This window comes from Pan paniscus, chromosome 6, assembly GCF_029289425.2.
Source record: "Pan paniscus chromosome 6, NHGRI_mPanPan1-v2.0_pri, whole genome shotgun sequence".
NCBI lineage: Eukaryota > Metazoa > Chordata > Mammalia > Primates > Hominidae > Pan > Pan paniscus.
This window is the reverse complement of record NC_073255.2, coordinates 187533605-187556708: the sequence shown is the minus strand read 5'-3', so window position 1 is coordinate 187556708 and position 23104 is coordinate 187533605. Positions and strand designations below refer to the sequence as shown.

Below are 23104 nucleotides of genomic sequence, written 5' to 3'. Positions count from 1 at the left end.
TTGGCCCCATCTGACATCCAGATCAACTGCTCGTCTAGGCATTTGCTGTCACCTCAACTAACTCCACGAGGGCTGCATTAGGGCACATGTCTTTGGCTGAGATGACCTTGAAGTGTGATGCTGGCCAGCACCCTGTGCCCAGGCTGAGAAGCGGCCAAGCCCAGAATGCCTGCTTGCCTTGGCTCCAAGGCAGCCACCCCCCAGGCCCCCACCTCAGCAGCCGCCTCACCTGTGCCCCCACCCAGCTGTGTGTTACTCCGCTCCACGGACAGCCCGTTGGCACGGGGGCTGGTGCCCGGGGCTGTGGCAGGTGTGGCTCGGGGCAGGCGCTTCCCTGGCACTTTCACCGTTGTCCGCAGCAGGTCAATCTCCTTGCCGTGGATGTTCTGCATGTAATCCTGCAGGCCGGGTGGGAGAGACAGATGAAGACTGGTTAGCAGCAGTCACTCCAGCGTTGAGCCTTGCAACTCCTAGGTCTCTCCCTGCTGTGGGAGGAGAGGGAAGGCTCCAATCTTGAAAAGCAGGATTCTAAGCCACAGAATGTCTCCGAGTCTGGATTCCAACTCGATCTCCACGGTGCTCAAAGCAGCTCTAGGGGGAGTCTGCCAGGAGGGAGGTAGAGTTGGGGGCGGCGAAGGACCTGGAGCTAAGTGCTGAGGCTCAGGCCCTCAGGAACAACGGCTTCAGAGGCAACAGCACAAAGCAGGCCAAGTGCTGGGCCAGGCTGGGATTTAGGGAGAGCCCCTGGCTGAGGAGGGGAGCGGAGACACTCGGGGACATGGATGACAGGGTGGCCACCAAGCACTACAGCCCCCACCTGGGCATTAAGAACCTTCTAAAGCCTAGAATAGTCCCAGCTCTTAGGACAGTGTCTGATAATAAACACTTGTCAAACAGTTTAAAAGGAAGCCTCTGATTCTTTTTGCTGGACTTTGGAATACAGCAACAGGTGCTCTCACAGGTACCACCAATTCCCTGGCGGCAGTCATCGTCATCGCCGTCATGTCATCTGCCTGTCGCGTGCAGGGTATTTACCATCCTACAGCAGTGTATTTATACATTCCACGTATAGCCTCGCGTAATCTTCACCACCTGAGGGAGGTAGTGCCTGTTTTGTAGATGAAGCAACTGAGGCTTAGAAAGGCTTATCTGCCCAGGAACACACGATTAAATGGTAGCAGAGTCAGATTCAAGCCAAGGTTTTTCAGATTCCCAAGCCTGTGCCCTGTGTGCAGGCTTCCTCCAGCCTGTCCTGGGCCCGGGACTCACCCTGCTTTCAAGTCAGGGCCCCGGAGATGGGGGGCCACTTTGTGCTTGGACTCCCCCCATCATTTAGGGAGCACCACCGCCGAGCGCAGGGAGGGAGGGTGGGAGCCTGCCGCTTCCTGGCCTGGAGCCCCGCTGGGCCTCCTGCTTCCAGCCTCTCCTCCAGAGGCTTCCCTTTAAACTGTTTGACAAGTGTTTAGTATCAGACACTGCCCTAAGGGCTGTCCCAGCCTGTTGCCTCCTGCTTCCCTGTCCCTGTCACTGTCCCTGAGCTCCACGGCAATTCCTAGCCAATGCCCTTGGTAAAGTGGCACAAATTCCTCTCCATGGGTCTATGCCCCTTCCTGAGAGAAGAACCTGGGTGGTGGTGCCAGATTTAACTTCTGACTGAATTACATTGATTGGACATAAAGCCGCTCCTCCTTTCCCCTCCGTGAGCACCTCTGGAATATCTGCATCCTGAGGGCGGCCGTGGGACGAGCCTTCCCAGACGCGCTCCTCCTACCCTGAGGAGCCCGGCCTTCACCTTTACCGCACTGGCCATCAGACTGCTTTCCCGCCAGGCTGGCTCTATCTTCTCACCCCGTTAGCTCCAGGGAAAACCGACACTGTCCTCTGCTGAAAAGAGCCCAGGGGGCCTGCTGCCTCTTGGGAAGCAGTGGAAGGGCAGGAAGTCTCACCAGGGCTCCCTCTGGCAGGAATAATGAGGACATCAGGTAGACAAGGAGTCACCTGGTCCCAGGTCACTAAGAGAAGGTGAGGAGGTTACCAGCTAGACGGAGGAAAGAGGTGCCAAACACCAGCCTCCGCCTGCACTTCTGTGGCTGGGCTGGACGTCACCCACAGCTCCGTGTCATCAGGGGAATGGTGGAAAGGCCTGGCATCAGCACGCGGCCTCCCTGCCCAGGTCCAGCCCTGTGGGTCTCGCCGAGCCTGCAGTCGCCTTCATTCTCAAGGTGGCTATGGCATCTTCCCAGGCAGACAGCCCTTCAGGAAGAGGACCAGGGGACTAACCAACCAGAGCAGAGGAGCCACGTTTAGAAGGTGTGTTCAGGAAGGAGCCCACACTCCCTGCCACTGCTGCTCCTGGCAGCCCTGGGCTTACCTATGCCCTCCCGCCACCCCAGTCCTCTGTGAGGGACAGTACCAAGTGCCTGGCCCGAGCACACACGTGCTAAAGTCTTGTTCATTGTCCCAGAACCACAGCACGACATAACCGAGGAATCAGTGAGCAGCCTCCCGCCCAGGCAGGACCTCTTTGACAACCGCTCGGCCCACACTTGGCGGAGAAGGACTCTGCCCACAGCTTGGGGCCTTGCCAAGGTGGCTGGGAAGGAAGCAGACCAAGGAGCCCCTCCTGCCATCCCAGCGTACCTCCATCCATCCTTCTCCAGCACGCTGGGCTGCAGGCCACTGGCCCCGCCGGCCCTCTGTCTTGCTTTCAGCCCAGTGTCCACTCAATGACTTCACTGCCTCACCCCCTCTCCACTTGCATCCCACAGACTCAGCTGCCCGTCCCTGGTCCCCGTCGGCAGTCCCTGTACACAATCACATCTTAGATCGGCTACTACAGACAACAGTCAACAGCTGGCTGGGCCAAAGGCACAGCTGCAGTCCCTCCTTAGGGGAGGGTCTTGGGCTGCTCTAGTTCACAAGGAGGTCACAGCAGCTGCAACAGTTTTCAGGCCCCACGACAGCCCTGGGATGCCCAGGCTGGGACATGGCAGGAAAAGCTGACCCCATGCCAAGAAGAAGAGTTGTAGGGGGGACTCTGTTCAGAGCTAAGGTGCCAGAAACTGGCCTCGGGGGAAAGGACGGCCCAACTTCAGCATCTCTGACGGCACCAGCCAGACACTCCGCATTCCCAGGGCAGGCCGGCACCCACAGCCCCGGATTCCACGCCCTCGTGCCCGGGCAACCCTGGAGCCTGGGCCCAGAGGACAGCGGAGAGAAGCTTGAGGAGCATCAGCAAGGATGGGAACCTCAGACACGCAGCAGCGTTTCCCTCCGTCAGCAGAACGGGGAGCATGGTGGCGGTGGCGGCTGCTCAGGAGAGCGGTCACCACGGCTGCCTTTATTACCCACCATCAAACAGCAATTTCTTCCCCAGCCTCCTCGCTAATTACCCAGCCAGCGTTCTCATCTCGTTTTATTACTGGAATTAACAACGAGTTCAGAGCGTGGAAAGCTATTAAGATGTGTGATTAAGCCACATTCAATTAGTTTCTACAAACAATTTAATTGATGTTGCAGATAGAATTAACAGAAGGTGATTGTGTGAATGGCTCCGCTGGCTGCAAAATGGGGGAGGCTGCGGCGGGCTCTCTTGGGCCGGCGAGAATCGGGCGCGGGGCTCAGGGCTGGCCCACGAACTCATCTTCTGTGTGTCCTGTCTCCCCGGCCCCCATCCATAGGTGAGTCACCAGTCCCGATGCCCTTGGGGTTCAGGCGAGACCCTTGCTGGAGAGGAGAGCCAGGCTCAGCCCAGAGTTCTGTCGGAGCCTCTGGAGTTGCCGGAGCTCCTTCCTCGACATGCTTCCTGCCAGGGTTTAGGGTTTGAAGAGCCCCAGAGAGAAGCGGCTGCTCACAGGTAGGGAGGCGTCCTGCTCATTGCTGGCAACTGAAGAGCATGCTCAGGCTGGAAGGTGGCGGCCAGGGGAGATGAAGGAGGTGAGGCGGCAGCCCCGGAGGGAGGGAAAGCGTGGCGGGGGTGGTGGCGGCGTGACATAAAGTGAAGCGGGCTCTGCCAGAGCTCCACGGAGAGCTGTGAGCGCACGGAGCCACGACCGGCCCTGCCTCCACTCGTGCTTTTGCACCGTGTGTAGCCCAGTATGCTTCGGGGCCTGTGACAGGATCTGGATGCCAGGACTTCCAGGCCTGGCCTTGCAGGGTGAATTCTAAGACTCGCACAGTGCAACAAGTGCGGCATGGAGGGGCACTCCTGGGGGCTCAGACACCCACCCTAGCCCCAGGCAGGCAAGCCCAACTCCCTCCTTACTTGACAACACTCACCCTGCTATTAACTCTTACATGACTCTCTCAGCCAGCCCCAGAGGGAGGTGCTCTTGGCAAGTGCAGAAAAATCTGGGTAATGCTCAGAGCCAAAGTCATGGGTCCAAGTCTTAGCTCAGCCACCAGCCGGGTGACTCTGAAAAGCCACCAACCCCCCTGAGCTCTGCTCTCCAGCTGGCTGTGTTTCCTCTACTGAAACCAAAACCCAGCCCAACCCCACAACCCACACTTTCTTCCACATCCAAGACACCCCTTGCCACTCCTCTTCATCCTCGCTGCCTCCACTGTTGGCAGAGGGCACAGACAGTGCACCAAGCTAGGGTCACATAAAACAGAAAGGAGCAGGTAAGAACTGGGCAAAGGGGGAAGGGGAAGGGCAGCTCCACACAGGTGGGGAAACGGACATTTCAAACAGGCCCATTCCCAAGCTCCGCCACCGAGGTGGGCAGCTGGACATGAGCAGAGGGCACGGCTAAGCTGCCTGGTGTCGGCCGTGAAACACCTCAGGCTGGGACTTAGAAGACGCTGGTGCAGTCTCCTGGCCTCAGCACTCCTACCTGGGACTTCCTGTCTGTGAGTGGCCCTGAAAGCCTTGGAGCCTTTCAACAGGGAAATACTGGGGCTCCCCTTGTCTTCCGGCCCTTCCTTTAGTGTAGGGCTGTGTACATAGTAACAAAGCCTGGTACCCGCAGAGCGCCCTTTGGCCTCCTACGATACTTTCTGCCTCTGTGGTAGGCGCTCTTCCCAGCAGGCCTGGCTGCCTCTCATTGCCTCGCAAGGACTCGCGAGTGGGACAAGGTCTGTGCCCGCGGTGGGGAGGTGGGGGGGTCGGGCGGGAGCTCAGGAGCCGGCTGCACTGAATGCGGGTGCTCCCTCCTCCAGTCTCCCAGGTACCAGGCCCTGCCCTGTGGAGTGAGGCGTGTTAGGAAGGGCGAGCGGCTGACTGGCGTTGTCCCCTGAGCTGAGGGGGAGGACCATTGCCTGAGGATGGTCAGATACCCAGAAGCCCAGGAGGGCCAGGCCTTCTCTGCGAGTTTTCTCCGCAGGGCTGTCTGGGCGGTGCTCTCGGGCCTGGGTGATGGCCAGGACACAGGGACCCAGCACCTCTTGGGTCAGGCCTTCCTGACACCTTGGGCGGATTCAGAGGCAGGCCCAGAGCTTCTGGGCCGGGGCGGGGCAGTGGGGGGCACGCGCTGTGCTCGAGGGGCTTCACAGGAGAACTCATTAGCCCCACAGTGGGGTGGTGACAGAGATGAATTCCGGTGACAGCTGTGTGCTGGAGCCACGCGGTGAGGGGAGGGGAGGAAAGAAGGGTGGGGGAGCTGCACAGGGGCCACTCCAGTCACCACAACACCCCCCAGCTGGGACACAGGCCACGCGGCCACCAGACCCTCCTAACCACAGACAAGGCCACCCTCGCTCTCCTCCCAGGAGGACTGTCCGAGGCTCTAGCCCATTCTCAACAGCCCTGGTCCTCCACCATCCCAGGCCCAGAAGCCCACAGCTCCCCACTGGCACTGCCCAGCTCAACACAAGTGCTGGGCAACATCGGCATCCCTGACTAGAAATTCTGTGGAAGTGGCTGAATCCCCCACCTTAAACAACTGGAAAGTCGGATATACAGCTTGACCGCCCAGAGGGCAAGGGAGGGGCCAGCCGGGTCTTGTGCATGTCCCAAGCTGCCAGTGTGAGGTTCCTTCTCCAGGGATGAGCCATTCGAAATCACTAAGGTCTGCTTCCCGTCCGTCCTGGAGCCTGTCTGCTGCCCGCATTCTGTTATCCTCCCTCCACCCCCTCCCCATACTCCCCCAGGAGGCTCCTCCTCCCAGACTCACATGCAGGCTGGGGTGATAGGTGAGCAGCCCGTTGTCACAGAGCGTCACATACTTCTTTTTCCACTCCTTGTTCAGGGACTTGCCGCTCCGCTTTAGCAGGATCCCCTGAGAACAGAGGTCTGATCAGAAACCAGGAGCCAGCCCCCTAGGTCATAGGGCATGAGGAGGTCACGATGTCGTCAGGCAATGCCCTCCCCCCTCCCCACTTCTCCTGGGCCACTTTGAGCAAAGCAGCCTTTAAGGACCTATCGGTGAACTTGGGAAGGCCCTTTAGACCAGTCCTTCCCCAGAACTCGGCTCTCCCCCATCATCCATCAGGAAGCAGCTGGACCGCTGTTCCGGCAGGTGGGTGTCTTCCCTCCCCAGTGTGTGGAGCCACCTCGACAGGAGAAGCCTGTCAGGGGTTCTAGACCGTCGGGTGTAGATGATCGGAGGTGTAGACAGTCAGGAGTATAGACGGCCAGGAGTAGACGCTCGGGGTGTAGATAGTGGCCATCAGTGATGCTCCTCCCCAGGAGGCTCCAAGGGTCAAAACAGCAGAGATTTTGCTAAGTTCCTGGCCTTCCACCCCCTGTGGTAGCTCCATAATAGGGCAGAAAATCCCCTTATTGTCCCAAGCATCCCCCAGACCACCAAGCCAGGCAGCAGGAAGACCCAGCCTTCCCTCCCAGCAACCACACTTCCTGCGTAAGCCAGTGAGACTCGCTGAACGCAGAGGCTGGATGGCTAGAAGAATGAGCAAAAGTGCCACAACAAGGAGCCTGCCCCGGGGACAGGGCCTGGGCCACAGCTGACACCCAGTAAACATATGTTGGAAGAACTGGGGAAAAGCCCCCTAAAACCCTGGCTGTCAGATGACGAATGCAGGAGGTAGACCCCACTAGGAAGACAGAAGGAGACGATGCTCAACCACAGCTGTGGCCTCCTTCCCAGGAGAAACCTACTCCTCTAGTGAGAACCCTCTAAAGATGCTCTCACTGGCTCAGTTTCTCTCCCTTAAACAACACACACAAGGCAACAGCTGGGAATGGGAGGCGGGGGTCATTCAGGACCAGGGAGCGCCATGATGGAGACCAGGGGCAGATCCAGGACCAGCATCACCATCCATGGCCCCCCATCCTCCAAAATCCCCAACTCAAGAGGGCTGAGAAGAGGCAGTGCTCCCTGGAGACTTCAAGGCAAAAATCGCATAGGGGGAAGAGGGGCACAGGTAGATCCACAAACTGGGGGCTGAGTGTGGGGCTCACCCTCAGCTGGGAGAGCGGAAGGGGCAGCACCCCCAGCAGGGACACTTGAAAAAGCGGACTCTGCCCATACTTAGAGGAGGGGGCGCCCAGAGAGGGAAGAGGCCCCGCGATGGCATCTCCTTTAGGAATGGAGGGCCCCGCCAGAAGACAGCCAACAACACAGGGACTAAGAGATGCAGGCACAAGGAAACGGCAGTCCCTAGTCTGCAGCTCGTGGTCCTGACGCCCAAGGGTGGGGGGTAAATACTGGATTCAACTGCACCTTCCTCCTCTAAGTTCTTCCTAATAGAAGGCTAACTCCTAGATGGATACCATTAGGATAAGAGATTCCCGTTTCCTGGACCTCTCCCTCCCCAACAGGAGGTGAGGGGGAGGCCAGAAAGGGCACCCACTTCCAGCGGCCCCAGCAGCTGTGACATCAATTGCTGACTTTCCAGCACGTTTCACATTCTTGCTGCTCCTCCTCCGGCCACACCAGGGCCAAATGCCATTGCTGGAGGTGCGAGCATGCGGGCTGGGAGTTGAAGTACATGGCCATGTGCAGACACATCCTGCTACCTGGCCCCCTTGGCCTCGGAGACCCTATCCTCAAAAGGGGTTTCTGAAAACTAGCGGCACTAAGGGGACCTTCCACAAGGCAAGCGGGCCCTGCCTCGTGGTCTGCGAAGGAGTCTTCCAGGTAGGCTGGGCCTTGGTGACCTGCCTCTGGGTGTGGTATTCCTGTCACTGGCCAGGGGCCAGGTGCACTGAGAGCTCAGAAGCAGTCAGCTGTTCCCCCTCCCGCTGCGACCAGCCATGGGACTAGCGTGCTCGAAGGCTCTAAGTCCCTCAGGCTCTGGAGATGCCTTGGAGTCATCCCCAATACCCCCCGCCCCGCCCCCAGCACACAAACCAAAGAAATAACCAAGTGTGAGGGATGGACCCGGCTCCCCGCCCCCGTCCCGACTCCCCTCACCCCACTAGGCGTGCTTCCCTCTCCCAGCCTCTCCCAGCCTTTCCCAGCCTTTCCCAGCCTTCAGCAGGAGACTCCACGGCCGGCCCCGCCCCGCTCCGCTCCCATCTCCAGCGGCCTGGAAGGTGGAGCCCCTCAAGGCCTGCACTGCGCGCGGTTTCTCCGACAGTCAGGGCGGGAAGGGGTCTCCGCACCTCCTTTCCGACCCAGACACGTGTGGCTCCTCCCTCCTCGCAGAGAATGTGATCGGGGAGGGGGTCCCTCCTCCACCCTGAACGCCCCGGTCCTCGGCAACGCCCTCCCCAGGCGGAGGCGAGGGAGCCGCTGTAATGACGCTCGTTAGCCGGAGGCGCGGGCGGAACGACCCGGCCGCTCAGCCCCGCCCCACCCACCCGCCCGCTCCCGGGAAGCGGACAGGAGGAAACCCGCCTAGCCCGTGCCTCTTCCCACTCCCTCTCCAAAGAAGCTACAGGGGTTCCTGCTCCCTCCCCGGCCGGCCGGCTGCGCACGGCGGAGCAGGAAGCAATCTGGGGCGGAATGGGAACGGCGCAGAGGCGCGGAGGCGACAGCCCCCAGAGGACCCGTTCCCGCCGCCGCCTCCCTCCCAGCTCCGCCAGCCGACTTAATTGCGGAGTCCGGATTGATTGGGAATGCAAATGGCAACTGAAATGCAATCTCCACTCCCAGCAGGAGCTGGGGGGGGAGGGGAAGGAATAGAACCGGGAGAACGGGACAGGAGGGCGGAGCAAGGAGGGGCTGCAGATCTGGCGGGGCTGGACCGGCGGCAGCGGGGAAGCGCCAGGAATGGCCACCAGGCTGGAAGAAGAGAACGGACGCGCCCCGCCCCTAGCGAGCGATCGTTACAGAACGGGAAGGAGCGGGCACCCCCTAAAGGGTGTCACTGCATCAGGCACAGGCCTCTGACACCTGCCCCCAGCTGGCGGCACCACTCTGGGCTGTGCAGCTAGAGGGCCTTCCTACTGAGCGTCCCTGAGATTTAGGGGTGAAAACACCCAAGTGACCTACTAACTCTAAGACTGGACCAGAACCCCAGGTTCAAGTTCACAGGGCTTCCTCCCCAACCCAACATCTCTCCTTCCTTCCCATGTGAGGGATTCAGGGAACAAATAAGTCAGCCCCTGATGACCAGTGAGGAAAGGGAGCACGTAGGACCCCAAGGAAAGTGGTCCCATTTTCGTAGTGAATTCGGTGAAGTGTGTCTACACACCCACTCACCGCCCACGCCCTCCCTTGCACTCCCCATCTCCAAGCAGGGAGCTGAGGAGCCTACGCCCAAAGCAGAGGGCGTCACCTAGCAGGGTCCCCCACAAAGGAGGTGCCCGGAGAGAGGGGATCAAAGGAGCAACAGGTTTGTGCAGGGTCTGTCCTGCACAAAGACACACATACACACGCACTCCGCAAACGAACAGGGAAGCCTCTGGCTGCTGTCACTGTGCTCTTGGCTTTCCAGGGGGCCCCCCAGTAGTCTGGCCCAACTGGGGTGGTCACTGCCAGACATAAATGCAATGAACATTTCAAGAGAGGGGTGAGTGGAAACAATACAGATCACCGCATGGGACCCTGTGGGACCCTGCCCTCTGGGACACTACTCTGCTTGGAACTCTTCATTCTAAATGGACTTTCGCTGGGGGTCAGAAACCCCTAGCCTTAACGAATGAATCCTGGTCACACCGACTGGCCCCTCCCCACAAGCAGTCACACTGCCCATGAGTCCCAGCCCAGGAGAGCCACACCGGACCGCAGGCCTTGCCACGCCGGGCTCAGGGGCTCTGGCCACATGAGCCTCCTCTGTGGTCAAAACCTGGCAGTACGGCTGCCTATGTACATGGCCTCTCCAACCACCAGATCCCAAGAAATTCTGTGCCAAGTGCCCCCGTTCTTATGGGCACCCCAGCTCCTCAGGCTCTTGCCCACACACCAAAGACATGCCTCCCCATCCACCCCAGCTGCTCTGGCTCAACACATCAAAGAGACGCCCTCCGTGGGGCAATGCCGTGTCCACTGCAGGAATCCAAGACCGGAGGTGTGGAAGAAGGCAGGCCCAGGGCCCCCAGGACTGACTAGAAAGGAGGTGGGAGAGGTGAGGTGGTGGTCTCTCTACTTTTTTCTTTAAAGACGAACAGAGGCTCTTATTAACAAAACCATGCCAACAGACCTAGCGCTGGACTAGCCCTCAGTATCCCCTTCCACGCAGGCTTCTCGGGTTGCTCATTTTCCTTAGAGAGCCACTCAACCCTCTCCAGACCCAACTCCAGAACCAGCGGGACAGGCTGAGCGCCTGGCTGAACACGGCAGGTAGCTCTCTGCTGCCCTCCGGTGGTGATCAGAAGGTACAGGCAGAGCTCGTGGCCTGAAGGTGGCGGCGCAGAGAAGGTGGCTTCTCACTGGAGAGCCAGTCCCTTGTTAAGGACTCCGCCTAGGAGGGTGGTGCTGGCCTCTGATGCCATCTCCCCCATCACAGAGGCCTGAGAAGAGGCCCTGGGAAGCGCCACATTCCTGGGCCTCATTCTGAGCCCTGGAGCACACGGGAAGGGAGGCGCTGACCTGCTTGATGGGGATGGCGCGGCCGCTCCCGATGCTGTCCACCTTGCACTCGGCAGCCTTCTTCTCCCGGTCCAGGTCAGCACCCTTCCGAGACTGGAAGAGAAAACAAGAGGCGTGTTAAAGAGGCCCAGGGTCTGCCAAGAGCTGCCCACCTGGACTTCCCGGCCTCCCTCCTGCCTCCCTCCTCCTGGGCAGCCCTAGCAGTGGGTCGGGCCGGGGCGGCGGGACGGGAAGGAACTGAGACCACGAGTATTCCAACGGGTTTATTCTTACACACGGCACCATACAGAGCAGCACAGGTCACTGAGCCGGGCCCGCCCCTTACAAAAGAGCAAGGACAGAGAGGCCGAGGGCGCGAGGAGCACGCCCGGGGCGGGGGCGTAAGAGAAGCGGGGGCGAGGAGGTGGACGGTGGGACTGCTGGTCGGGAGCACAGGGCGCGACAACCGGGAGCGCAAAGTCCACAAGTGAGCGGGCAGATGGCCCGTCTGCGGCACAGACACCACACGGCACGTGGCACCGAGCGCGTCGGCGTGGCCCAAGGGGCACAGTGGATGGACAGAGAGAGGAGAGAGGCCAGAAGAGGCCCTGCACCCTGTCAAGCTCCTGGGGCAGAGTCCACCCGAATGCGGATCCTAGGAAATAGGGGGAGGCCAAAAAGAGGGGGCAAGGCAAGCGCGGCGGCGGCGGCGGCTTCCGGAGCAGGAGCAGGAACGGCAGAGGTCCATGCAGGAAGGAGCAGAGGAGGGGAGGGGCAGGAAAGCGCCCCCCAGGAGCAGCCGGGCCGGGCGGGCTTGGACTCCCCCGCCCCTCTGGGCCTCGTCGCGCTGGCCAGCGCCGGGCGTGGGGCCGAGCTGCCTTCTTCTCCATGCAGCGAGCCTGCAGCGTCCGGCCGGGCCTGGTCCCCGGCAGCCCCCAGCGCGGGCTCCGGCGCTCCTAGCCTTCCCTGGGGGTGGGGTTAGTTACAAAGGTTCCCGTGGGTCTCTGGAGTGGGGAGCTCGGCGGCCGCTTCTCATCTGAGAGCAGTCCCAGGGCCCGGCCCGCCTCCGGCCCCGCACAGGGGGCATGTCCAGAGGTGCTGTGTGTCACCAACTGGTCTTCTAATTTGGAAGGAGTTGGAAAGGCCTTTTTGTTGATGAAAAGTTGGAAACAGTGGCACATATCTGCAAATATCGAAAGAATAAAGATTTTGGCAAGTTATACTCAAGCCCCGCACAAGTCGGTCAGCACCGGTGAGGGCAGAGACCCAGGCGCCTGGGGAGCGGCGGCAGCGGGATGAAGAGGAAGAGGAGGAGGAGGAGGAGGAGAAGGACGAGGAAGAGGAGAAGGACAAGGAGGAGGAGGAGGAGGAGAAGGACAAGGAGGAGGAGGAGGAGGAGAAGGACAAGGAGGAGGAGGAGGAGGAGGAGGAGGCGGCGGCGGGCGGCAGCGGCACCTGCTGGGCAGACACAGGCCAAGCGTCCACCTCAGCACGGATTGGTATGTTCGCCACTCGGCAGCCCAGGCCCCATCCCTCCCGTTCTCCCAGGCTGCCAGGAGCCAAGGGCAGAGCGAGGGGACACAGGGCCACAACTGCAGCGTGGGAGAAAGCAAGGCCAGAGGGAACAAGGAGAACCGGGCAAAAGAGCCGCCGGAGAGCAAAGTGCCACCCAGCAGCTCCACAGGCGGCACCGCCCCATCCCCTCCTGGGCTCCACGGCCCAGACCGCCACAGCCCTCTGCCCCTTTGGCCCAGGGAGGAGGAAGGTGGATGGGACTGCTGCCACCGGGTCCCCAGACAGAAGAGCCGGTTTGGGGGGAGTGGGGTGCAGCCCACCCCAGCCAGATTGTGAGCCAAGAGGCCCCAACCACCAGAGGACCCCTGGGAGCCCAGAGGGGCACCTCCCCATGCGGACAGGAACTGGGGCAAGAGCAGCAACGAAATGAGCACATGAAGTCACAGGAGAGACTGGGGACAGCACAACCATGTCCAGTAGGGGGTCACTAGCCACAGAGCAGGCAGGACATAGGGGCTCGCCCTCGAGCAAGCATGTCGCTGCTGGGGAGGACGATGAGGGAGAAGAGGGGAGGCCCCAACAGCAATGATGAGAGGGGAGGTCCCAAGATACACCCCAGAGACGGACGCGTCTTGAGGCCGTCTCAGGGACAATGGTGCAAGTGAGGTCACCACGGAAACAATGGAAAGAAAATATAAGGTCGCCGCTGTGAGGATGGAGAGAATGGAAGCGCCAGAGGGAAGGCCGTGCCGTGAGCAGCCAGGATGGAGGGCAGCAGAGTCGAGGCAGGCAGCAGAGAGCACAGGATGGCAGGAAGCACGGGGCGCAAGGGAGGAGGCCGGGGACTGGGCATGGGCGGAGGAGAGGGTAGCAGGGCAGGGAAAGGCAGGGGGTGCCCTGGGGTTGCTACAGAGCTTGCCAACAAGGGGAAGGGGAGATTAAGAATGGAACTGAGGCAGCGGATGACTGAGGCACGATGCCAGGGAGCAGGGTGCCCAGGCCCTGGCAGTAGGCACCGTGGACAGAGGCACCTAAGGGTCCCGCAGCAGCAGCAGCAGCAGCAGCAGGTGTGGGCTCGAGCAGGCGGCCCCCCCCCACGCTCTAATGTCTCAATGGCCATGGATAGAAAGGAGAAGCTGCACATTTAGGCAGGGTCAGGGCCGGGCAGCTGCAATGTGTGGCGGACCGTCAGCACAGAGTCTCTGTTAGCATGGATGGCCGCGAGGGCAGGTGGCGGGCTTGGGACAGAGGCAGGCAGCCGGGAGGGAGAAGTGAGCTGGGCAGGCAGAGGCGAGGATGAGTGAGCAGGGCTTGGAAGCGCCAGCTCTGTCCGGGCAGGGTCCGGAGATCTGGCCTGGCCGGCCGCACTCGGGCCCAGGCTGAGAGCCAAGCCCTGCTCTCGGAAAGAGGCGCATGGAGTGACGCGGAGGGGCGGGCGCTCTCGTGACAACCCACACGGGGGTTCACCCACCTTTGTCTGGCCCAAGACTCCTGGAACATCCAGCCAAGCCCGGCTGGAGGATTAGGGTTTGGATGGGCAGTGTGTGTCGCACATTGGGAGTGGAGAGACAGCAGGCCCTGGGGCCTGAGAGCCAGAGGCCACCCTCAGCCGGGCCAGCACAACAGCCCCCAGGTGTGGGGTATGAGGTTTGTGAGGGGTGAGTGAGGAGCTCACAAGGAGACAGGACAAACCTGAGAGGGAGGAACGAGGCAGCGTGGTGAAGCCCAGGAAAAGATGGCTAAGCCTTTGTTAAACCAATCACAGCGGTGGGTGGAAAGCATGAATTTTCCCCTCGGCAGTGGGGTAACGGAAAAAGAGCCGGAAGGCGGACGGGGAGGCCTGGGCTCTGACTCTAGCTGGGCCAGCTAACCCTCTGTGTCGCCTTGGGCAAACAGCCTTCCGGCCGCCGGTTCATTAGCTGTTGAATCAAAGGGGGTCAGGGGAGTTAGGCCAAGTGAGTCCAAGGATACTTTCAAGCTCACAGACACCCTAAAGGGGCCTAGAAGAGAGGAAGGCGGCGGGGAGGGTGAGTGTGTGCGGCAGAGGGCAGGGAGGACTGTGGGGACAGGGTAAGGGCCGCTACTGGAAACCCCTTGTGGGTGCAGAGAACAGTCTGGAAGACTCTGAGGGCACCGGCAAGGACCCTCGGGAGCCGTGTGTATCTGAGGGAGAGACTGCAGGTGCCGTCTTCCTGACTTGGGGCTGCCCACGCCCCTCCTGGCTGGGAGCTCGGCGCTCAGCCCTGCCTGTGCAGCAAAGGCGGCTGGGCGGGGGAGGAGGGCGGTCACGTACCGTGAAGATGTTGGAGCGCCGCTTGGACTGCTTTCGGATGGGTGTGGGGGTGGAGGAGGCAGCGATGGTCTCGATGCGCAGCTCCCGCTGGCTGATGCTGGGGGTGGAGGGGACTGAGGACGAGTAGTCGCTGAAGGCGCTGCCGCCGCCATTCGTGGCCTAAGGACAAAGAGGGCTGCTGAGGGCAGCTCCGGGTCAGGGGCGGGACGGGCACCAGGCGGGTGCCGGGAATCCCTGTGCTAATGGGGGCCTGGCCGGGGCTCATGGGCAGCAGAGGGGCCACTAGCCCCTACAGATGATATGGGGGGAACATTCACCTGGCCTGGAGGCCAGCAGGATCTACTGTCACCTTGCCAGGGCTGCCCCACTAGGGCAGCAAACCCTCGTCCTGGGGCCCCGGCAGGAGTGCTTCTGGCCAACCAGGGAGCTAAGTCAGAGGCACAGGCTGGTAGGTGGGAATCAGCTGCAGGGCCTGGCAGTGAACAGACTGGAGTCCTGACCTGCAGGTGGTCTGGAAGGAGGTAGAGGGTCACCCCGGACAAACTCTCACATTCAGGTATGTATGTTTAGAGTGCAGGAGGCCAGGAGGCGGGAGCCGGAGGTGGCCCAGGGCACTGCAGCATGTTTCTACCATGCCCATGGCAGGGAAAGGGATTCCGGGACAGCTGGGGCAGAGAGAACAGAGCTATGACTCCCAATCAGAGTAAGGTGTGGATGTGGAACAGAGAAGGGAAAGAAAGAGAAAAAGACAGAGATCACAGAATGGAGAAGAAACAGTATAGCAGCTCCTCCAGGACTCAGGAAACATGCACGGCACAACCAGGTGGTCTGCACCGCAACTGCCCTCACTAGAGCGTGTGGCCTACCCGGCTGCCTCCCTTGAACCCTAACCTGTACAAGAGGTGCTTGGACCACTGCCCCTCCACAACCTGCCCCTCGGGACAGGGACCACTGCAGAAGTGAGCTGCGCAAGCCCCACTCCGTCGGTGTCGGGCGGGGCTGCTCAGAGGCAGTAAGAAGGACACAGCCCTCTTCCTCCTTTTTCCCACATGGGAACGCTGCCGCCTTCTCACAGCCCTGAAGGGAAGGGTCTCTGAAATGCAACCAGGCTGTCACTGGAATGCCAGCTGCAGCCAGGGCAGGCCTTGGAGAGATGACGGCCATTGGCAGAGGTAAAGTGCAGTGGCTGCTGCCTTGACCATGCCACCTGTGGATGGCCCAGGACTTTCAGCAGAGGGCATCGGGGTAGGGAATGCAGGCTGTGGAATGGTGGAGAGCAGAGAGAAGTGGGGATGGCAGCGGGAAGGGGCAGGCACCGTGGGGCAGGGATGAGGCCAAGGCTACGGTGCCAGCTAAATGGAATTCCAACCAATGTTTCCAAGCAACATGCAAGGCTGGGAGGCCAGAGGAAGGTAGACAGGTGTGAGCAGGAGGCCAGCAGAAGTGGCAGGACGCACAGAGGCAAGACAGACATGGTGGGGACAGGAAGGGCAGGGCGGGGCACAGGCCGAACCTGGTTGATGTGCACGGCCGGGATGGAGGCGGCGGACACGGCCGAGTGGCTGGGCGAGTTGGGCAGTGACTTGCAGGGCCCGATGGCCAGTTGCTGCTTCTTTCGCAAGGCCACTACCTTCTGGGCCACTGCAGGGGACAGCAGAGTCAATTATACCCACTGGAGAGAAGGGAAAAGCCTGGCTTAGCACCTCCCCCCAGACACACAGCCTTGCTCTCACTGGGAGCCTTCCTATCGCCAGCACTGGGGCCGCGGCTGCCAGTGACTCCCACCCGGCACCCGAGTTACCGTCCTGGAAGACACGCTCCACATTGAGCCCGTAGGTCGCGCACGTCTCATAGTAGGTGCACCGCTTCAGATCTGTGGAGAGCTTGCGGGCTCTGCTGTCGTCGATAACCCGGGGATTCGCAGCGCTGATGGCATCTGTTGGAGGTGGGAGGGCGGGAGTCATTCAGCTTTCGGAGAAGCTGGGGTAGTGTGGTGGGGGGCATTTGGCCCAAGGGCAGGTGTGCAAAGTGCCTGGTGAGTGGAACACACAGAGCACCAAGAATGCGGGTGCCTGGGTCTCATTTCAACCCTGCCATGGCCTCACTGAGTGCAAACCGGCAAGCACTTAAGCTCTGAGCACGTTTATTCATCTAAAAAAACACAGACCTGCTAGTCACAGGGACAGCAGGTTTCAGTGGGGGCAAAAGCCCTCAGACACGAGCAGCACGGAGAGTGCTGAGGGTCCCAGTCAGCACTGGGAAAAGAGTAGGGGCTTGGGGGCTTTCTCACACCTGCCCACCCCTGCCCCCATGCATCGTTGCCCAGGACTTCCTGCTCTCTGCCAGCTCCTGCAGGGCCCCGCCTCACCCTGCGTGCCCACAAGCACCATGGGCACCTCGCTGGCGTTGCGGAAGCTGCAGAGACGCAGGAAGTAGTTGTACACCGTCTGGAAACTGATTTCATCCTCCAGGCTGAACACAAACACCACTGCATCCACCCAGGCAGCAAACTAGGGTAGAGCAAGTAAAATTAGCACCCGCAACTGGACCTGGCAAACTCCCATGCAGGGCAGGTGAACTCAAGTGGACCCTTCTCCCTGGACATACCACCTCTCCCAGTCCCAACCAGCAAGCTCGAGAAAGGGCTCCAGGCACAGCGGTGGGCCCTAACCCTGGGCAGGAGCATCACCTGGAGCTCAGGGGGGCCTCCTTCATCTCGGATCAGCAGCAGGTAACTCTGGCCATCCACCACAATCTCCTTCTTAAACCGCCCCCCTAGGACAGAGCGCGCAGTCAGGTCCAAAGTGTGGAGAAAGAGTCCAGGGGCCAAGAAGAAATCTACAGCTTCCCATGCAGGAAGTAAGAGGACTGGAAGGGGGCTGGAGACCCCCCACCCAGACCCTGTGGGCAGGAGCTGGAGGAGTGGCCGGCCTCAGGGCCCAGGCTGGGCCCGTGACGCTCACCTTCAGGGGACTCCTCCTGGACATAGGTCCCCGTCAGATAGCGGTGCACCAGGGCTGACTTCCCGCTAGACAGGTTCCCCACTATGCCCTGCGGGAGAGGAAGGGGTGAGTGGGTCAGAGGGCAGAGGGCACGAGGGAGAAGACCCAGCAGGAAAAGCAAAGCAGCAGCAGGAGGGAGAAAGGCCAGGGCTGAAGGGGAGGAGAGAGGGCAGAGAGGGCCAAGCTGAGCAGAGAAGGGGACAGAAGCCGGAGAAGCAAGGCCCAGGCCCGCGGCACCCAGCCTCACCCCCCCGGCTCCAGGCCGCCGGTGCTGCCCATGGGCCACACTCACCACTTTAAGCTCCGGTACGGAGCGGCTCAGCGTCCACTCCTGGCTGTTCACAAACGAGTCTGCGGAAGACAGAGCCGCCCCGTCAGGGCCAGGGTGGCACACACACCTGTCCCAACCACTGCTGCCTGTGTCACCTATGATGCCCTCCCCAAGCCCAGGCCAGAGGACAGCAGCTTCCTCCACGGGACCCCCAACCCTCACCCCTAGTTCCCCAGGAGGCAGTGGGAAGGTTCTTCTTGAGTGAAGCAGAGTAAGGATGGTCTTCAGAACAGGACTCTGAGGGCTGTGGGCTCAGTCCCCCTGGTTTTGGCCCTGTGTCCTTCCTCCTCTTCCTGCTCCAGCAGGTTTATTGTCCCCCCACCAAGCCACACCTGGCCTAGTACCCCTGTGGCCCAAATACCAGGCCCAGGTTAGAGGCCACTCCAGCAGGTCTCAGAACAGACCCAAGGGCTGGGCACCTGGTTGGGGGGCAGACTCCTGCAAGTAAGAACAGCGCACCCTGGCAGGGTGGGGCCACCCACCACATTCCTGAGCCGGGTGAAGAGGGAGGAGCCTGGCCTGGCCTGGCCCTGTTCTGCCAGGGGCAGGTGGATAGGGAGCCATCTACCCCACCCGCCTCCTCTCTAAGCTCCTCCTTAGCAGGGAGGCCGCCTCCTAGGCTCCCTTCCCTTCAGTCTGTCCACAGAACCTGACTGGCAAGTCCCTTTACCCAGAGCCCTCCGACAGCCAGGCCCCCATCTCCGTCACCTCCAGGTTCCACATGCGTGCTCGGGCTAGCTCTGGGAACCCCTCTCTGGCTGGGCAGCACTGCTTCCCTCCCTGGCTCCCAGAGGCACTGTCCCAAGTTTGTGTCAAAGAGCAGTTATGACGACCAAGTCCACAGCAGTCCCTAACCTCATGCATAGGGGCAACCGGAGGCGAGCGCGCTGCCCCGACAGGGAACTAGGAAAGGTGTCTGGCCTAGCCCAGAGCCCTCTGACTCTGGTGAGTCTCCTCTTCCTTTCCTGGACCGCACCCGAGAGCGCCCCCTCCGGCCTGTCCTCCTCGGCCACTGCCGAAGACTCCAGACGCCAGGCGCGGACGGCACTCGGTCCAGACCCCAGACCCCGCCAGCCCCGGACGCGCGCGGCAGCCCGCCTGCCCTGGGCGCGCCCGGCTTTTCTCCCGCGAGCTGTTTTCTGCCAGACGCCCCCCAGGCCGGCCCCCTTACCGCTGGGCGCGCGCAGGAGCTCCGGGGCCGCAGCCGCCCGACGACTCCACAGCGGCGCGGCGGGCGCGGGCTCCCTCCGGCGGAAGCGGCTGGTGAGCAGCCTCCAGAGGCCGGCGGCGGTGCGGGGGCGGCCGGGCTCCGGCGCTGCGCGCGGGGCGTCGGCGCCCAGCAGGTCGCGGCGGCTGGGGAAGGCGCCTAGGGAGCCGGCGTCGCCGTCGCTACGGGTGCGCGCGCGGGGCGGCCGGGCCAGCAGCCCCGACTCGGAGCGCCGCACCTCCTGGCCGCGGCGCAGGCGGAAGCTGAAGCTCTTCCTGAGCGCCGCCAGGCCGCGCCGGGGCCCCTCCGGCCCGCGCCCACCGCGCAGCACTGGCCAGCGCTGGCTGCTCCACAACGCCGCGCCGCGCAGGAAGCCCGCGCTGCCCGCGCGCCCCAGACCCGCGCCCGGCGCCTCGGCGGCCGCCAGCTCCAGGCGGTTCACCTCCAGGAAAGTCATGCTGGCCGGCCGGGGCCGCGGAGTCGGCTCCCCGCGGGTGCGGCTGCGCCGGGTCGGCGCGGGGCTGGACGCGGGGCTGGGCGCAGGCGAGACGGGCGGTCCCGAGGGCGCCAGGCCCCGGCGGCCGAGGCGCGGGCGCAGGAGGCCGAGCAAAAGGCCGCGGGCGCCGGTGGGCGGCGGCTCCGGGCCGCCCGAGCACACGCTCCGCGGCCGCGCCGGCTGCTCACTGGCGGCGCAGAGGGCGACCTGCAGGGCGGCGGCAGCGCGGCCGGCCGAGGCGCCGTGCAGGTCCAGCGAGTCGCAGACGCTGTGGGCGCGGCGGCAAGCGGCGGGCCGCTCCCCGGGACAGCTGTCCCCCTGCGGCCAGCCCCGCTCCATGCTCAGGGCCGGCGGGCGCGGGCCAGGCCCATGGCGAGGGGCACGGGGCTGGGCCCGGGCCGGGGCCGCGGCCGGGGCGCACGGACCTCCGGCCTCTGGGCACCTGGTGTGGGCCGACCGAGTCCCTCAACTCCTCCACCTCGCGGCCGGCAAGCCCAGACCTGGAGAGGCCGGGAGTCAGCCCAGCCCGGAGAGAGAGGCGGCAAGTCTGGCCTGGAACGGCCGGGAACGGCGGCGCGGCGCGGGGGAGCCGGCCTGCTGGGGCAGCCCCCGGGAGCCCTCGAAAACAGGAAATTCCAGCCCAGGGCGCCTCCTAGGATCCGGCAGGTAGGTGAGGAGCTGTCATTACGAGCAGGCCAACTAAATAACAGTCCTCAGTCCACCACACACTGGGCCCCATTTTGGAGAAAAGTGGGCCATTTCTCATTCTTCAAAGGAAGAGCCAGAAGAGCCAAGAACATGAGGCCCAGAAGTATGACAAGCCTGAGTGAGACGTCAGAGGCAGCCATGCCGGGTCTGCGCGCGTGTCCTCGTCTGCAGCACGCGAGCTTCAACGAGGTGGTCCTGTCTTAGTTTCGGCTCTGACATTCTGAGGTCGAGAGTTGCTGGCTGCTACAGTCAGTTTCTGTTGATGACTGAGGCTGTCTTCTTTGGAGATTATACAATCCAGAAGATACTCATCTGTCTGGACTGAGTTAAGCGTCCTGCCTAAGGGCAGCAGAGAAGTCAAAGATAACCTCCGCTGCAGTTCTGGGTGAGTGACTCACTTCTGAGGCCCGGACCTCTCCAGGCCCCTGCTGCTCACTGGGTCTCACCTCCTGTCGGGATGATGGGCTGAGATCAAGTGGTAGCCTGCGGTACTGGCTCCAGCCTGCCGTTCTGTAAATGAAAACACTCCTCCAAGCTCCGAGGCCCTTCCAATTCATGACTGTGGGCTGCCTGGACACCCAGTAAACCCAGGACTCACCCAGAATTGGAGGCAAGAGCTCCCCGGCTGTGATTGACACTGCATTGTAAACATCAGTCCTCTCCCAGGCTCTGAAGCCCAGCCAGTTTCCGGTCATCCATAAAGTCAGAAACCACTGGCTGCCTCAATACCAGCCACGGATCAGGAGAAACCAGTTTAAGTAGTGGCAAGGGACGAGGGGCTTGCATTTCCTTTAAAAAGACAATACTGCCCACTTTCCTCCACCCCTAGTCCAGCCCAACTCCCAGCGTCCCTTTCAGCTTTAGAATTCCATGGACCTGGTCAGAGCCAAGTGGGAGATACAAGTGGCACATTCCTGAGGGGCTGAGTGGGAATGCCTAAGGAAGGCAGGGCCTCTCCATCCTAGGTGCTCCCTGCAGAAAAGAGCGCTGGAAATTCCCAAGTCCTGGGCTGGATCTCCCAGGCCTGGAGAGGCCCTGGTGGTGAGTTTGTATTTCCGTGGGACTAGTTATTAGCGCTGGTGAAGACGGCTTCTTCCTGTATGGGATGCATGTTCCCCCCACAATGGAAGTACCAGCAGAGGGGCCCTTCCCAGGTCCCCAGGCAGGTACAGAGACAAGAACACAACTCAGTGAAGCCGGCCAACGTCACTGAGCTGCAGATCAAAAGGAAACACATTCTGCCTTGACTTCCCTATCTGCGTGTATCTGCCCTCTCTCTCACGCACAACAGGGAATGGCTGTTCTGCCAAAGAATAAGGCTGCCCACTCACAAGCTCATCCTGCAAGCCAGTGAAAATGCAAGCAAAGGGTCGGGCGCGGTGGCTCACACCTGTAATCCCAACACTTTGGGAGGCCGAGGCAGGCGGATCACGTGAGGTCAGGAGTCCGAGACCAGCCTGGCCAACATAGTGAAACCCCATCTCTACTAAAAATACAAAAAATTAGGCACCGTGTCTCGCGCCTGTAATCCCAGCGCTTTGGGAGGCTGAGGCAGGCAGATCACTTGAGTCCAGGAGTTGGAGACCAGCCTGGGCAACATGGTGAAACCCCGTCTCTACAAAAAAAATATGAAAAATTAGCCAGGCATGGTGGCACGAGCCTGTGGTCCCAGCTACTTGAGAGGCTGAGGTGGGAGGATCACTTGAGCCCAGAGGGTCCAGGTTGCCGTGAGCCAAGATGGAGCCACTGCATTCCAGCCTGGGCCACAGAGTGAGACCCTGTCTCAATAAATAAGAAGCAAGCACAGGACAGCAGCTATGGGAGCCGACCTCTGGAGACGGAGAGGGGATGGGGACACGGTACCCGACAGGGGATGGATCACTTTAGAACCTAGCTGCCTCTTTCAGTGGGAGAACAGTAGGATGGGAAAGAAGGGGGTTAAGGCCCCAGCTGCACACATGCTGGACACAGACACACACAGACACACACACACACACACACACACACACGTCTCGGGGAAGGCAGGCAGCAATCCCAGTCCCCAAAAGAACATCTTACAGTCTCAGAAGACATGTAGTCCCACTGCACCTGCAGAATCAGTCCAAGGAGAAAGTGCCACCTGGGTCAACTCCCAAACCCAGAACAGCTTCCTCTTCCTCACCTGGCTGCCCCCTCCTTCCCAGTCCTTTTCCCCAGAAACCTTTCCTGACCCGGAGAAACTAGACAGGGAACGGCACCTGCTCCCACATAAATGTCTCAGGACATCAAGCCAGTCAAAGACCCCGAAAAGGAGAACAGCTGCAGGCACACACCTCTTTTCCTCATTGGTTCAGCCCAGGGTCAGAGATAAGGTCTCTGTTGTGCCTGATAAGATTCTGCTCCAAAGACACGCAGCAAACACAGCTGTGCTCGACACAGACAGCCACTACCTACTGGGCCCGAAGGAAATTAGGACAACCCTAAAAAGCTCCAGGCTGGGACTACACGAACAGTACTGAAATCCCACAACACAAGCCCTCACGTCAGTTCTCTGTTTATTAAGGCCACCGGAAACGCTGGACTGAATGTGACTCTCGGGCTGAGAGGCTCCATGGCAGTTTCTGGGGGACTAAGAGGAAATCTCTCACAAACGCCCGCAGTGTGCATCCTGGGGCAGGACGAACACAGCCTGAGAGCGCAGAAGCCGGGCTCAAGAC

The 23104-nt window shown here is 61.4% G+C and overlaps 1 protein-coding gene across 8 annotated transcripts in view; it reads right to left on the bottom strand.

Moving 5' to 3' along the window:
* AGAP3 (ArfGAP with GTPase domain, ankyrin repeat and PH domain 3) overlaps positions 1-23104 on the bottom strand; it is a 58495-nt gene that overhangs the window by 9620 nt on the left and 25771 nt on the right. For 4 of the 8 annotated variants that reach the window (XM_034965268.3, XM_008967950.6, XM_008967952.4 and 1 more), the window contains exons 2-11: positions 17959-18017; positions 17628-17715; positions 17354-17439; positions 17033-17174; positions 16466-16600; positions 16178-16305; positions 14665-14823; positions 10878-10970; positions 6114-6218; positions 230-398 (exon numbers count right to left, since the gene is read on the bottom strand). In XM_034965268.3, the coding sequence (XP_034821159.1) occupies positions 230-398; positions 6114-6218; positions 10878-10970; positions 14665-14823; positions 16178-16305; positions 16466-16600; positions 17033-17054 (811 nt within the window). In that variant the 5' untranslated portion in view covers positions 17055-17174; positions 17354-17439; positions 17628-17715; positions 17959-18017. Of the gene's footprint in view, positions 1-229; positions 399-6113; positions 6219-10877; positions 10971-11125; positions 12040-14063; positions 14223-14664; positions 14824-16177; positions 16306-16465; positions 16601-17032; positions 17175-17353; positions 17440-17627; positions 17716-17958; positions 18018-23104 lie in introns of those variants that run through there. The other 4 variants (XM_024929587.4, XM_024929588.4, XM_034965270.4 and 1 more) reach the window with 3 other exon arrangements.